Genomic DNA, 16,578 nt, shown 5'->3' with positions numbered 1-16,578 from the left:
AACACTGCACATATGGAAACAATCAAAAGGGAATACACTGCAGAATCCTGTGATTTAAAAGGGACATAAAATATGCTTCTTGTTTTTAATGGGATAATTATTTTCATTCTTAAATAATTATTCCTCTCTTTCTAGGTAACTCTCTTCTGCCACTTTAATAGACCATGTGGTGAAAATAGAGAACTGGGAGCAGGGGTAAGGGATGTGTAGGGAAGAAAGGTCTTTGTCTGGCAGGTCATGTTCGGAACATCAGGCAAGTTGAAGACAAAACCATTCATTCGGAAGTATTTATTGTTTGCCTACCGTATGCCAGGAGTGTGAGGCTTCTAAAATGAATCATTTACAGATGCTACCCTCAAGCATCTTATCATTGTTCAGGGTTGTAACACACACACACACACACACACACACACACACGCTTTGTATATGAACATATAAATTATGTATTATAATTTATAATAAGGATATATAAATTATATCCTTATGTATAATGTGTGTATAATTATAAATATGTAAGTCATATATATATATGTATATACATATCCTGCAAAGATCACTCTTTCCTTACCTCCCATAGGCAACTTTTCTAATGTGTTTAGTATGTATCTTGTATGTAAGTGTTCCTGAAAAAATGTATAATGCTGTTGATAGGCATACATCTTTAATGTATATAAATGGTGAGGTGCAATATATCTCATCCCATTTTCTTTTTTCAGCAAGCACTATGTTTTTAACACCCATTCTTATTGTTATATGAATATATGACACATTTATAATTGCTACACGATATTCCAAGGTGAGCATCCTGGAAAGAAGGAAGGAAGGAAGGAAGGAAGGAAGGAAGGAAGGAAGGAAGGAAGGAGAAAGGAAAGGAAAGGAAAGGAAAGGAAAGGAAGAAAGAAAGAAAGAAAGAAAGAAAGAAAGAAAGGAAGGAAGGAAGGAAGAAAGAAAGGAAGAAAGAAAGTCCCTGTTTAGCCAGTCCCATTGTGGTGTCTGACACTCTTCCCAACAGTCCCCTCCTCAAGGAGGCTTCAGTTAGTTGACGCATTCCCTTGGGTCTAGGATATAAGTATTCACTTACACAGATCTGACTGTCTAGGAAAGTTTCCAAGGAAGGAAACTATAATTAGTGCTACTCTATAAATCTTCTCTGCCTCCCAAGAATATATCATTTTTGATTCCTATGGAATTTTTTCTTTCCTGATTCCAGAAGACTATATTAACTTCATCTCTATAATCCCCATAGGATTTATGAACATGAATTATATTTCAGGATGTTTACCTGTGGGAGAATAAAGGTGAAGGGTCTGAGAGACAGGAACAGACCTATCCTTGCTGTGTCTGATGGTCTGGGCCATCTTAATCTCCTTATGTGGTAAGAATAGGTGCTAAATTATTCTTCCTATGTTTGAATCTTAGTTCTGCAATTTTCTAGCTGTGTAACCTTGGGCAAATTACTCATCTAGGAAATGATGTAATTAAACCACAGATGATTTCTAGGATACATTCCAAGTCAACTACTGTTTCATCTATAGATGATTTCTTGGCTCTGTGCCCTTTCAGCATCATTCTTCTCTCTGAAATGTCTTTTCCCCAATGTCCTCTTCTCCCTTCAAGGTTCTCTCCAGACAGCATTTTCTCTATAAAGCTTTTCCTTAGAACTCAGTTTTAAAAAAAATGAAAGATTGTTAAAGATGGAATAAATGAAGGTAAGATAAAATCTTTTATATTTCTTATTAATTGTTCTAATAGACAAGTGTTCAAAGTAATAATAGTAAATAGTAACAATTTATTAGGTGATTATAGCATATGGGTGAATGAAATGAATGACATTAATGGTATAAGAGATGGGAGGTATGAATTGTAATACTGTGTTATAAGATACCTTCATTGCATGTGAAGTGGTACAGTGTTATTTGAAAGTGGACTTAAATTTGTTATAAATGTATATTGTAAATTGATATGCTAAGAGAGGAGAGAAAATGGAATTACATAAAATGGTCAGTTAAAACCAGAAAAGGAAGAAAAAGGTAAAAAACACAGAACATGTACAATGAATAGAAAACAGTTACAAACATGGTAGATAGTAAACCAAATATATCAAGAATCACATTAAATATGAATGATCTAAATACATTAATTAAAAGACAAAGACTGTCAAAGTAGATAAGAAAAAGACCTAACTACATATTTTTTAATAAGAAACCCATTTTAAATGTAAAGAAACAGGTTAGAAGTAAAGGGATGAAACAAGATATACTATAATAACACTAATCAAGAGAAAGCTGGAATAGCTATTTTAATTTCAGACAAACTAAACTTTAGAAAAGGGAAATTATCAGGGATAAAGAGGGTCATTACATAATGACAAAGGTGTCAATTCTCCAAGAAAATATAACAATCTTTAACATGTATGTACCTAATAATAGAACATCAAAAGACATGAGGCAAAAAATAAATGAACTGCAAATAGAAATAGATAAACCCATTATTATAGTTGGAAACTTAAATACCGCTTCAGTAACTGATAGATCCAGCAGGCAGAAAATGAGTAATAATAAGGTTGAAGTAAACAGCACCATTAATCAGCTAGATCTAATTGACATTTATGAAATACTTCATCCAATAAGAGCAGCATACACATTTTTTTTCAAACTCATATGGAACATTTACCAACACAACCACATTTGGGGCCATAAAACAGACTTGAACCAATGTAAAAGACTGGAAGTCATACAAGATATGTTCTCAGACCACAGTGGAATTTAACTAGAAATCAACAACAGAATGATAAATTTTAAAAACTCCCAAATATTTGGAGGCTTAACACACTTTTCATTGGATGTAGAGAAAGCAGTGCGTGTAGGCAAAATTTATAGAATGAAGTGACCTTATTAGAGAAGAAGAAAAAATCTGATATCTATAACTTAAACTTTCACTTTAGAAAACTAGAGAAAAAAAAGCGCAATTTAAAACTAAATCAAGCAGAGGAAAGGAAATGAAAAACATCAGAGCAGAAATCAACAAAATTAACTGGAAAACATACCAAAAAAAAATCAATGAAACAAAAAATGGATCTTTGAAAAGATTAATAAAATTAATAAACCACTGGCCTGGCTAACCAAGAAAAAAAAGAGAAGACACAAATTACCAGTATTGGAAATGAAATAGGGGTCATCACTACTGATACGGCAGACATTAAAAAGTTAATAAAGGAATACAGTAATCAAGTAAGGTTCTAAAGGAGTATTTTTTTTTAAGTTTATTTATTTTGAGAAAGAGAGAACGTGAGAGCAAGAATCCAAGGCAGGCTCTGCACTGCCAGCACAGAACCCAACGTGAGGCCTGAACTCACAAGCTATGAGATCACGACCTGAGCAGAAATCAAAAGCCAGGTGCTTAACCAGCTGAGCCATGCAGGCGCCCCCCGAAGGAGTAGTTTTAAGATTTTGTTCTATATCAGAATTACAGGAAGGGGCCTATGAATTGCAGCCCCGCCCCAGGTCTCACCTATAGATTCTGATTCTGTAGACGTGGGTTGGGTATTTTTAACAAGAACCCCAGGTGATTCCAATACACTTGATCCTAGGACCACAAGTTGAAAAGCACCTAGGGCTCAGACGAAAGCATTAACCCTAGATGGAGAAAAGAGCATAAATATACCACAGGAGATGTGTGGGCCAGGGGCTGGTGGAGTGTTTGTTTGTTTTTTTTTTAAGGTTTTTTAATGTATTTTTGAGAGAGAGACAGAGTATGAGCGCGGGAGGGGCAAAGAGAGAGGGAGACACAGAATCAGAAGCAGGCTCCAGGCTCTGAGCTGTCTCAGAACTCATGAGCCACAAGATCATGACCTGAGAGGCAGTCGGACACTTAACCCACTGAGCCACCCAGGTGCCCCAGGGCTGGTGGAATTTTATCTGGTGGCCTCCTTTCTTTATGGAGAGGATAGCTCTGTGAACAACGGGCTATTTGTAGCCAGAAGGTGGTAGGAGCAGTCAGGCTAGAAAGAGAAGTTGTAGGGATGGGAAAAGATGTTTACATGGGGTAAGGGAAGGGATTCTGAAGTAACCCCAATCCTGGAAATCAAAGTTGTAAAGATACTATGTCTTTGTGAAGAATGGGGAACACAACTGCCATTAGTTTTCTACAGAGCTTAAAGAGGGGAGGAGCCTAGAAAGAAACTGGAAGAAAAAAGACTTCTAAAATTCCAGTTGTGAGGGTTCCAAACATCACCACCTCTCTCTGCTAAAAAGGCAGCATGGTGTAAAATGCACAAGCCCTGGAACTAGCCAGATTTCCCAGCCTAAGATTAACCACTTAATCTCTTTATGCCTGGTCTCCTCATTTATAAAATGGACATAAAATAATCTCCACTTTATAGACTCAGAGTAAGTTCTAAATGAGTTAACACATGTAAAATTATTCAAGTAATGCCTATGTCATGGCTAACACTCGGATGAATGTTAGCTCATTCACATTCTACAAGCAATACCCTGCTTGAATTTTACACGAATAAGTCTATTAGTTTTACCTCAAACATAATTACTTTTGTCCCCATTTTACAGGTGAAGAAACGATGTAAAAGGAAAACAAATGGTTTGGCCAAGTCCCTACAACTACTACGTGAGCAAACAGGAACTGGACACCAGGTCCTCAAACTCCAGCTGCGTTTTCTGAGTGTCTACTCGGTGCCAGGTGGTTGAGAAAGGTGCTTTTTAACATGTCAACACTTGCTATGTACTGCCCCTATTATCAGTTAAGGATATTGAGGATAGAGTTAAAGGCTAACCTGTAGAGAGGTAGTGGAAACAGGGCTGGAGAGCAATTAGGCTCTTCCACACCCCCTTGATGGAATCTATGTTACCCCATAGCATACTGGTTGCCTCAGAGCTACCCACTAGTGCTTACTAGCCCCTGTGAGGAAATCAGAGTTAATGAATCTCAGCCCTGTCAGAGAAAAGCTAATAGCTTTGTGGGAAATAGAAAAAAGTACCTACAAAGCTTTAATACAAGGTGAAAAGGTGCCTGGGAACTCGGAGAGATTCCTTCCAGTTGGGAGTGAACCTTGAAGAGGAGTGGAACTGGGGCATGTGGATAAGGGGCCTGGGTTGGGGGAAGAGCTGACTGGAGAAGCAGACACACGGAACTCCCAAGAATATCCAGTGAAGTCAGTGTGTGCAGAAGGCTCGGGGAAGGTAAGATTTGAAGGGGAATTTGGGGGTCTGTTTGCAGGGAGCTGGGAATATGAAACTAAAGAGTTTGGGCTTTAATCGGGAGCCGTGAGAGTTGCGTTGCTTCTGGTTTTTTTGCAAGTGCTTCTTAAAATTAATGTTTTTTACTTTGAGCTAATTGAAGATTCACATGCAGTTATAAGAAATAATAGAGACCCTGAGTAACTTTGACTTAGTTTCTCTCAATGCTAAATACCTTGAAAAACTGTAGTCAATATTATGAACAGGTTATTAACATCGATACAATCCACAGCTCTTATTCAGATTTCCCCAGTTTTACTTGTAGTCATTTATGTATTTAATTCTATGGAATTTTATCATATATGTAGGTTTGTGTATCTATAACCACAGTCAAGATATATTCCAAAGATTTTCTTTTTTTTCCTGGAAACTTTTTAACTTTACATGTTATATATAAGTTCTCTTATCCATTTTAAATTAACTTTATAAGGTGAGAGATTTAGACTGGAATTTGTTTGCTTATGTGTTTTTGTCCATGGATGTCCAATTGCTCAGCACCATTTACAGAAAAGACCATCCTTCTGTATTGAATTGCTTTTGTGCCTTTGTCAAAAAAAACACAGCTGAACATATTTGTGTGAGCCTATTCCTGGGTTCTCTATTCTGTTCCATTGATTTATATATCTATCTCTCTGCCAATATTACACTGTCATAATTACTGTGGCTATATAATAAGATTTAATATCAAATAGAGTGATTCTTCTCACTTTATACCTCTTTTTCAAGAGAGTGTTAGCTATTCTAGGTACTTTCCATATAAATTTTAGGATAAGCTTGTCTATGTCTACAAAAAACTTTACTGGGGATTTTGGCAAGAATTCCATTAAACCTAGAAATCGGTTTGGAGGGGACTGACATCTTTACTAAGTTGAATCTTCTAATACATGAACATATTATATCTCCATCTATTTAATTTGATTTCTGTTATTAGCACTTTGTAATTTTCAGCATTCAAATCCTTGATGTGTTTTATTAAGTATATACATAGTATTTCATTTTCTTTATAGCAATTTTAAATAATACTGTATTTTTAATTTTGGTTTCCATTTAAGCTGTGTTACTATGTAAAAACATCCTTTTACTTTCAATCCACTTTTGTCATTAAGTGTGAAGTGAATTTCTTCTCCAAACACCATATAATTGGCTTATGGTTTTTTTTTTTTTTTTTTTGGTTTGTTTGTTTTAATCCACTCTACTAATCTGCTTTTTTAATTGGTGTATTTACATCACTTATATATAAGGTAATTCTTGATATATTTGAGCTTAAGTATGCCATTTTATCATTTGTTTTCTGGTTTTTCTGTTTCTTTTTTCTCACCTTCTTGTAAGCTACATTTTCCAGAATTCCATCTTAATTTACTTTTAGAGTATTTGAGTGTATCTCTTTATATAAAAATTGTTGTTCTAGGTATTACAATATGCATATGTGACTTATCACAACATGTTGCTATCAATATTTTACCACTTCGAGTGAAGTATGGAAACCTTACCCCTATTTAGGTGTCTTTGCCTTCCCCAGTGTTTAATACTATTACCTCAAGTATCAGATATTATGATTTTTGTTTCAATCATCAAATATGATTGTAAAAACTCACGACAAGGGTATATTATTATAATTACCCCCATTTTTACCTATTCTAATATTCTACTTTCCTTTCTAAAATTCCAAATTGTTCTCCATTATCATTTTTCTGTTTGGAAAACTTCCTTTAGCCATTTTTTAAAGGGCAAGTTTGTTAGCAACAAATTATCAAAAAAAATTTTTTATCTTAGCCTTTCCTCATCTGAACATTTCTTTATTTCCTCTTTGCTCTTGAAGGAGCAATTTGCAGTTGACCTTTCTTTTCTTTCTTTCCTTTTTTTTTTTTTTTAATGTTTTTATTTTTGAGAGAGAGAGATAGAGAATAAGTGGGGGAGGGGCAGAGAGAGAGGGAGACACAGAGTCCGAAGCAGGCTCCAGGCTCTGCACTGTCAGCACAGAGCTGGACACGGGGCTCGAATCCACGAACCCTGAGATCATGACCTGAGCAAAAGTCAGATGCTTAAACGACTGAGCCACCCAAATGCCCCAACCTTTCTCTTCTTTCAGCACCTGAAAAATGTCCTGCCATTTCCTCTGCCGTCTGTGGTTTCCAATGAGATCTCTGCTGTCAAATGAATTAGGTTTCTTTATAGGAAATATGTTGTTTCTTTTTAGCTGTTTTCAAGAGTTTTTCATTGTGTTAAGCTTTCAGAATTTAATTATGTGTCTTGGCATGGATTCCCCTGGAGTTATCCTGATAAATTACTTCATCTTCTTGGAACGGTAGGTTTGTATCTTTCACCAAATTTGGGAAGTTTTCAGTCATATTTTTTCCCAATACTCATTCAGATCTACTCTGTGTCTCCTCTCCTTCTAGGACTCTGATAATACAAATGTTGGAATATGGGTTCCTGTCCCATAGGTCCTTGAGACTCTATTTATTTTTTCCCAGGTGATTTTTCTGTCGTTTACACTGAATAAATTTTATTACTTTATATTCAAGTTGAATGATTCCATTCTCTGTCATTTCCATTCTACTATGGAGCTCATTCAGGAAATTTTTACAATTTCTATTATTGTATTTTTCAGTTCTATAATTTCCATTTAGATCCTTTATATACATTTTATTTCTTTGCTGAATTTTTAAATTTTTATTTGCCTCAAGAAAATTTATAAGTGATTATTGAAGAATTCCTATGATGGCTTTAAAATCCTTGAAATGTTATTCCAATATCTGACTCATCTCTGTCTTGGTTTCACTTAATTGTCTCTCTTTCTGCTCTATCTCCAAACTTTGGATCCTAATTAGCTCCAGAACTCTAGTCTGGTCTATTCCTTTGAATCTTTGGCCCAGTGCAATGTTGGTTCCCTGGGCTGGGTCTCTTTATTAAGGTAATATATTTTATACTGGCTTTGAGGTAGAAACCTTGATTTGGATATAGGAGCTACGGTTTCTTATGTTCATTATTCCTCATGAATTCTATTTCATAATTTTTTTCTTTAAATTTTTTTTTTCAACGTTTTTTATTTATTTTTGGGACAGAGAGAGACAGACAGAGCATGAACGGGGGAGGGGCAGAGAGAGGGAGACACAGAATCGGAAACAGGCTCCACGCTCTGAGCCATCAGCCCAGAGCCTGACGCGGGGCTCGAACTCACGGACCGCGAGATCGTGACCTGGCTGAAGTCGGACGCTTAACCGACTGCGCCACCCAGGCGCCCCTATTTCATAATTTTTTAATTTGACCTTTCTAGCATTTAAAGTTTTTGGCTTTGGGATATATAGCTCTCCACCACTCATTCTCCCAGTTTTTCTGTGTGTGTCTATCTTTTTTTCTCTCTCTTTCTCCCTCTTTCTCTTTTTTCTTTGTCTTTTTCTCTTTCTCTGTCATTCTTGCGTGTGAGGCCTCCAGAGTCACCTTCATTCATCTACATCGGTGCTTTCAAGAGCCTCTTTTCTAGTCTTTTTTCATTCCCAAAGACTTTTCGGTTGCTCTAATTACAATAGGCAGAGTAAGTTTTGTGGTTTAGGAAAAATGAACAACAATTTCATTATGGCTTGCCATTCTCACCCTAATTCTTCCTTCCCCTGAGTTCTTCCGCCCTCCTCCAACTTATTTCTCCCTGAAACCTGCTATGTTTTCCAAAGCGAAATCTGCTTTCCTTTGGATTAAATAAAAAGGTCACGACACTTCCAAAAGCCATTTTTAAAATGCTGAAAGACTGGATGTGTGGATATTCTTCTGCAGTAGCTCCTTAAATCTTCCCCACAATTCTTTTTCGTAGGCATTTGTTCCTATTCTACCTAAAAGTAATTTTTCCAAGATTACATAGCTCAAAGGCATATTAAGGTGTATTCAAAAGAAAAAAAAAGGGAAAAAACGCATAAGCATTCTAAACCAAATTCTCTGATGCTAAAGCATGTGCCCTTGATCTCTCCAACATGGATGTACTTTTGGGTAAAAATTAAAAAGCTATGGAAATTTTTTTTACTAATGAGCAAGAAATAGCATATCAGATTAATGACATAGAATGTTAGCACCAGAAAAAGAATAAAACTAAAACTAGGAAAAGTAGGTTTGGGCCTATGTGTATCATTTATGAGCCCTGTAACCTTGAACAAGTAATTTTACCTGCTACATTAGTCCTTCTTTGGCAAATAAGAAACAAATATGTAAACAAATTACAAATTTATTTTGCCTAACAAATTACTACAAACTTTCTGGCTTAAAATAATGCTCAACTACAGAACTCACATTCTTGTAGGTCAGAAGTCTGGATGCTCTCTGCTTAATCAAGGATAAAATCAAGGTGTTGACTGGTCTGTGGTCTTCTGTGCAGTTTCTAGAGAACAATCTGCTTTCAAGTGCATTTGGGTTGTTGGTAAACTCCAACTGGAAACAGTTGTAAGCCAGAGGTCCATGTTTTCTTGTTGGCTGTCTGCTTCTAGAGGCTGCCCACATCCCTGCCCCGATTTTCTTAGGAAGCTTTTGTGGTAGTGATCAAATGAAACCTATTGTATAAGCAGTGGTAAGAAATGTCATAGCTGCTGCTTAAGATCACTGGGTTTAGAGGACATCCCTCAACGTTCTTACATAGAACCTCCAAACCACAGGTAATCCTACCAGGAGGCAGCTTCTGAAGTCTCTTATAACATGTGTTAGTTGGACTTTCTGGATGGACAAAAATCAGGTTTTGTGTTGGAGAAATGCTTACTGAGCAAAGTGTTTGAGGCACCACGAAGCACCTGGTCCTGGTGGTGGAAAGGATTCTAGCTGGTCATTCTGTAGTGAACTGAAGGCAGTGAGGCTTGGGCAAGGCAAACCTACAGTAGCCAAAGGGCATAGAAGTGGTTAAAGATGCCTGCAGGGAACTAAAAGTGGAAATCCTGTAAGCCTACCCATCTGCATGTGCCAGGGCCTGTGAACCCAGGGTCTCTCCCTCATCCCCCTCTCCCCAACCTCCACCCCTGGGCTGTGGCTGTGCGCACAGTTCCTCTTCTGTAGGAGATGTAGGCACACCGCCCCGCTGGCCCTCCCTCTGCATATGAGCAAGTACAATCTCCAAGCCTGCGCCCTCCATCTCTGGGTGGCGCTGCGCTGCAGTGTTCAAGCACTTAATGGGCTCAGCACATGGGTTGTATCCACCTGCTAGGGGAGGCTGTGATTGGTCTTTGCTGTTGCCACTGCCCCTACCCGCGCCACCACTGATTCTAGAAGCAGTTAATTTGCCCGCGTGCACACTTGGTGGTGCCTTGGAGAGAGGTAAAAGCTATATTCCCCTCCGCCTTCCCACCCCCACCCCAGCACGCCAAGAGACACGGTGGGTAAACCAGTTTGGGCTGTTGCGCGTGAGAGCTGGAGGCCTACTTGTCCGGGAAGTGGGTATCTGTCCCTCGACCTTCTGAGGACAGTTGTTGTAGGCAATGGGTCTATACTGGCACCAGAGTGGAGCATCCTGGCTCCTTGGACACCCTCCTTACCCCCATTATTACTGAATCGGGTCCTTGAGGTCTCCAAGCAATAGCAATTGACGAAAGGCCAACGCCTTTCTGCCTCTCTCCCTCTCTCTCTCCCTGTTGCCTCTCCCCTCCCCCACCTCCTTCTCTCTCTCCCTCTGTCTCCCTCTGTCTCTCTCCCTCTCTCTCTCCCTCTCTCTCCCTCTCTCTCTCTCCCTCTCTCTCTCTCCCTCTCTCTCTCCCTCTCTCTCTCCCTCTCCCTCGCTCGCTCTCTCTCTCTCTCTCTCCCTCTCTCTCCCTCCCTCCCTCTCTCTCTCTCTCTCTCCCTCTCTCTCCCTCTCCCTCCCGCTCCCTCTCTCTCTTCCTCACTGCCCATACCGCCTTTTGTGATTACCATGGGTGGGCAATGAGCCTGGCTCTGCCTCAGTGGAGGGAAGGAGGTGGGATTGGGGGAGCGAGCTGAGAACCTGCCGAGTGTCCCCAGGTAATAGCTAGCGAAGGAGACACACGGGGAGTCTTCCAGGTTCTAAACCCCATCTTTCTCTCTTCCTTTCTTTCTCCCTAACCATCTTTTGCTGCTGGGTAAGTGCCAAGAATTTGTGCGCGCGTCTGCCCACCAATTCCCTGCGATGAACAATAAGTGCTTTGGCTTCAAGAAACTGCTGATTCAGAACGGCTGGTTCAGTGGCTGTGTCCTCTGCCCGCCCTGCTTGTCACACATTCTTTTCGTGCCCCCAGAGCAAGAGCAGGGCTTATGGCATCGTGGCGCATGGTTCGTATGGCGTGTGCAAGAGTGCGCTGGTGCAGAGGGCGGAGCGTGCGGCTTTCCCAATGTGTATCTGCCAGTCATTGAGAAGACCTATCGCCAGGTGCTGAGCTGCAGATCCAGCCTTGGGGCTCTGCACTTCACCGACACCGCCCATGGCCACCGCTACCTGGATCTCCAGCGCCTCGCCATTGCCTTCATCCTGGTGTATTCAGTCACCAAGAAGCAAACCGTGGAGGAGCTGAAGCCCTTCGGTGAGCTGTTCCGCAAAGTCAAAAGCAACAACTTGAATAAGTATTCTATCTACTGGTGTGCAGCCAACGCAATGAAAGCGGCTGGGAGCTGACTGGTGAGGGACCGCGCTGCCTGCGCCTTGGAGTGGAATTGCCCGTTCCTAGGGGCCTCCGTCCAGACGGCTATCGGTGTGCAGGAGCTGTTTCACATACTGCTGAAGCACGAGAAGCATCCTGCCACCTACCTCCACCATCCTGAGAAGAAATCCCAGATGCCCAAGACCCCCGAGAAGCTGCTACGTAAATACATCATCACGTGAGTTCTGGGTGTTAGGATCCCGAACTTCTAGAGTGTGCGGAAACATGGACCCGTCCCGGTGTAACCTGTCACTGTTAAATGGTTGAAACATTGGAGGAGGAGGAAAAAAAGGAGAACGATGCATTTAAAGACCACTTGGGGGGCGCCTGGGTGGCTCAGTCGGTTAAGCGTCGGACTTCAGCTCAGGTCACGATCTCGCGGTCCGCGAGTTCGAGCCCTGCTTCGGGGCTCTGGACTGATGGCTCAGAGCCTGGAGCCTGCTTCCGATTCTGTGTCTCCCTCTCTCTCTGCCCCTCCCCCATTCATGCTCTGTCTCTCTCTCTCAAAAATAAATAAACGTTAAAAAAAAATTCAAAATAAATAAATAAATAAAGACCACTTGGATAGACTGTAGAGATTAATGTTTGAAAAAGAGAATGAAATGCTGAAATGAATTGAAGAGGCCACTGCTCTTCGCGTAACTCTATCGCATGTTATTTTTAAACATTTCAAGTCCTGTAAAGTCCCCATTGTATACTTAATTGCTTAAAAAATGTATTTTTGCAACAAAAGCTGTGGCAGATAGCTTTTAGACAGATATGTTAAACAAGATAAATAAATGGATAATCTATGGCTGAGCATTGGGGGTCAGGGAGAGAAAATAGTGAAAATGGAACTTGCTTACTAAATATGTGCTAGTTATTTCCTAAGTCATTTAAAAATGTTTGGGTATTCCACATAGCAGTTTTTTTGACTTAAGGCTTTTCCTGCAAGCTTTATAATTTCTTTTTCACTGGGCAGCAAAAATATCCATTGCATTGAAATTTCAACCACATCTGGGGACGGTTTCTAATAAGAATTTTACACAGGGAAGCTTATTCCCTCTTGAAATTAGCCAGTGGGGGCAGGGGTGCAGTTAAGGAGTCCCCACCATGCAGAGCTGGTTTATATCCATAACCTTTCCAGGACTGACATCCAAAGGAACTCCAGGCACCTCTGAAGAGGATGCTCACTCTGTTGCTGTCCCGGAGATAAAAAGGTGGCAAAAAGCAGCCTTTGGCTGCTTCAAAAGTCTTCCCTCAAGAAATGCTAGATGTAGGGAGTGGGGAGGGGGAAGGAGGGTAGGGGAAATGGTGGAATGTGAAATTTGAGAAGTTCCTCCTTAAGGGAGTTATTTTAAAAAGATTAATTTTAGAGGCACCTGGGTGGCTCAGCCGGCTGGGCGTCCAACTTCAGCTCAGGTCATGATCTCACAGTCTGTGAGTTCAAGCCCCGTGTCCAGCTCTGTGCTGACAGCTCAGAGCCTAGAGCCTACTTCAGATTCTGTCTCCCTCTCTCTGCCCTTCCCCTGCTCATGCTCTGTATCTCTCTGTCTCAAAAATAAATAAAAAAATTTTTTTTAATTAAAAAAAATTTTTTTAAATAAAAAAATTAATTTTATACCTGAACATGATTTTTTTTTTTGAGTGAATACTATACATATCCTTTTGAATGTCTTTATTTTTAGTTGGGGAAAGGAGGTTCTTAATCTGGTAAATTTTTTTCCCCATGATATATTTATTATTGAATGATTTATGTGTTTTTAAAAGTAGCTTCTTACAGGGGCGCCTGGGTAGCTCAGTCAGTTAAACGTCCAACTTCGGCTCAGGTTATGATCTCACGGCTTGTGAGTTTGAGCCCTGTGTCCAGCTCTGTGCTGACAGCTCAGAGCCCGGAGCCTGCTTCACATTCTGTGTCCCCCTCTCTCTCTGCGTGTCTCCCTCTCTCTCTGTGTGTCTCCCTCTATAAATGTGGCTGCCAGAATATTTAAGTATTTTTGTGGCTCGTCTTTGTGGCCTACATTATATTCCTCCTAGTCAGTGCTGATATATGTTCAGACTGGCTATCAGAACTAATTTCTAATTTGAATTTGATCACACACATAACCAGGATCAATGATCAAGTGTCGAAAAAATGTTAGCGTTGTATGTAAAATAATATGTGCCGTCAGATGTCTAAGTAACTTCATGAAATCCAAGATTAACAGAAACGTAACAAAATCCACTGAGAGGTATGTGTGCTTGTAAATTAATTTGGATAGTACATCTCTATAAGCTACATTTATAAACCTGGGTCCAAAGGCCCAGAGCTTGGGAAAATAAATATGTCAGACAGTGAATTCAGTGAGTGTGTGAGGACTAAAATAAATGAAAACTGAAAATATGCCCACTGCATTGCTATGATGTTTTCCCGGGCTACCGATACTGACCGACCTGCCATCCATGTGACACCAAGAAGTGGAAAAGTGGAGAAAAGAAATGTGGTGTAGGGGCAGTACAATATTGTAAACTGAGACTCAATAAATTTAACTCTTTGGCAATAGTATTATGGGTGTATGTGGGTGTATTCATAGATGCTCATCCATTTTGTCCTCCAGCTTCATAAACGTGGCCTGGAAGAGATCTCACAAACTCTGAATAGCATTAGAATTCCCTTTCTACCTCCAAATTTCCTTTCCGGTAATGTGAGCACATCACAGCCACACACCCTTTCCCCAACCAGCCTGGATGATTTGCTGTTCCACCAAACACCCTGTGTAGTTGTTCTTTTACTGTTTTCTTCACACAAGGTACTTTTTCTTCCATTATTAGCCCACCAAAATTTTATTCACCCTTTCAAATCCAGCCCAAACACCGAAGGCCACTCCCATTGAAGGCTTCCCTGTTTTTCAGTAATCATTCACAAATGTTATTAAGAGTTGGCAATACGCTGGCCCTGTGCCAAGCCCTGGTGGACAGAGGCCCTGCCTTCAAGAAGCTGATAATCCGGGGCGCCTGGGTAGCTCAGTCAGTTAAGTGTCCGACCTCGGCTCAGGTTATGATCTCATGGTTCGTGGGTTCGAGCCCCATGTTGGGCTCTGTGTTGACAGTGTGGAGCCCGGAGCCTGCTTCAGATTCTGTGTCTCCCCCTCTCTCTGGTCTCTCCCACTTGCACTCTGTCTTTCTCTCTCTCTCAAAAATAAATAAACATTAAAAATAATTTAAAAAAGAAGCTTGTAATCCAACAAATGAGATAGGGAGGAAGATAAAAATGTACAGCACAGTGTGACTGGTACTGTAAGTGGGTGCATTCCCCACCCTGCTATCATATTGACCTTTTAAAGATGCAATTTGGGGATGCCTGGGTGGCTCAGTCGGCTGAGCGTCCGGCTTCAGCTCAGGTCATGATCTCACGGTTTGTGAGTTCGAGCCCCGCGTCCAGCTCTGTGCTGACAGCTCGGAGCCTGGAGCCTGTTTCGGATTCTGTGTCTTTCTTTCTGCTCTTCCCCTGCTCATGCTCTGTCTCTGTCCCTCAAAATAAATAAATAAACACACAAAAAAAGATGCAATTTGATTGCAGTGCTGCTTTTTTCAAGGGCCATCATTTGCCAGCAATTCTGACAAACGTGCACAAAACTGTAGACAGAGACGTATGTTATAGCATTGTTCAGTTTACCTGGGTGTGAGTCTCATTTCTGCCACTTCTTGTTCGTGGAGCAAACATTCTCAAGGTGTTGTTTTCCTCAAATGTAAGGTGGGGGTGATGGTAATAGCTTCTCCCCAGGATGACTGTATTAAATTAGTTAATACACACAAAGCACTTAGAATACCACCTGGCACATTATGAGCAATCCACAAATATTAGCTTTTTGCTATTATTAACAAAAGATTGGAAATTACCTAAATGACCTTTGATATGGGTTCAACTCTATTAAAATGATGAGGTTTATATGAGTCATCACATAATGTCTCCAAGATTTATTTTGAATTTGCTCATGTTTGAGGGTTAATGTGGGTATGTGTCTGTGTGGTTGTATGTACATAATAGAAAATTCTTCTAAAAGGATATTAAAATAATTGATCATTGACATTGGCTTTGAAGATAGGAATGGCCAGTTTTCACTTTTATAAACTTTAATACAGTGTGAATTAGAATATCACGTATATGGGGCACCTGGGTGGCTCACTCAGTTGTGTCGGACATTTGATTTTGGCTCCGGTCATAATCTCACAGTTCCTGGGTTCAAGCCCTGTGCTGATGGCGTGGAGCCTGCCTGGGATTCTCTCTTTCCTTCTCTCTCTCTCTGCCCCTCCCCAGCTCTCTCTGTCTCTCTCAAAATAAATAAATAAAACCTTAACAAAAATACCATGCACATAATTTTTCTAATTATTGAAAAAAACCCCAGGTAATTTTCTTCTGAGTCCCAACAGGAAAGAACAGAGTGGGGGCTAAAATCCAAATTTTCTAACACCGACTTCAGTGCTTTTTCAATTTTATTCAACATTAAGGTAATCCCCATGAAGAACTTTCTGGTCTAACTGAAAGAAAATAACTATAAATGTATCCTGCATCTAATGTATGGCATTTAACAGACAAGGAACAGATGAAGCTCAGAACGGTTAAATAAGTAACCTAAAGTCCCAAGTTGAGGTCACCGGAGTTGGGATTCTCTCCCAGATCCACCTGATGTGTCACCAAGATGAACCCAGAATCAGCAAAAGTGGGTCTAATCCTAAGTCTCTCCTTCTTT

The 16,578-nt window shown here is 40.2% G+C and overlaps 1 protein-coding gene across 5 annotated transcripts; it reads left to right on the top strand.

Moving 5' to 3' along the window:
• Positions 1 to 917: 917 nt before the first annotated feature.
• DIRAS3 (DIRAS family GTPase 3) lies at positions 918 to 12,203 on the top strand. 5 transcript variants are annotated; one of them, XM_042997544.1, is made up of 3 exons: positions 918 to 1,375; positions 4,566 to 5,195; positions 11,320 to 12,203. In XM_042997544.1, exon 3 carries the CDS (start codon positions 11,362 to 11,364, stop codon positions 11,842 to 11,844), a length of 483 nt encoding a protein of 160 aa, XP_042853478.1. In that variant the 5' UTR covers positions 918 to 1,375; positions 4,566 to 5,195; positions 11,320 to 11,361; the 3' UTR covers positions 11,845 to 12,203. The 5 variants fall into 5 exon arrangements, with proteins under 5 accessions (XP_042853478.1, XP_042853479.1, XP_042853477.1 ...); XM_042997545.1 differs by lacking the exon at positions 918 to 1,375 and having other exon boundaries at positions 3,870 to 4,708; XM_042997543.1 differs by lacking the exon at positions 918 to 1,375 and having other exon boundaries at positions 3,870 to 5,195.
• The last annotated feature ends 4,375 nt before the right edge of the window (positions 12,204 to 16,578 follow it).

This window comes from Panthera tigris, chromosome C1 (assembly GCF_018350195.1).
Source record: "Panthera tigris isolate Pti1 chromosome C1, P.tigris_Pti1_mat1.1, whole genome shotgun sequence".
NCBI lineage: Eukaryota > Metazoa > Chordata > Mammalia > Carnivora > Felidae > Panthera > Panthera tigris.
This window is presented reverse-complemented; position numbering and strand designations above follow the sequence as displayed.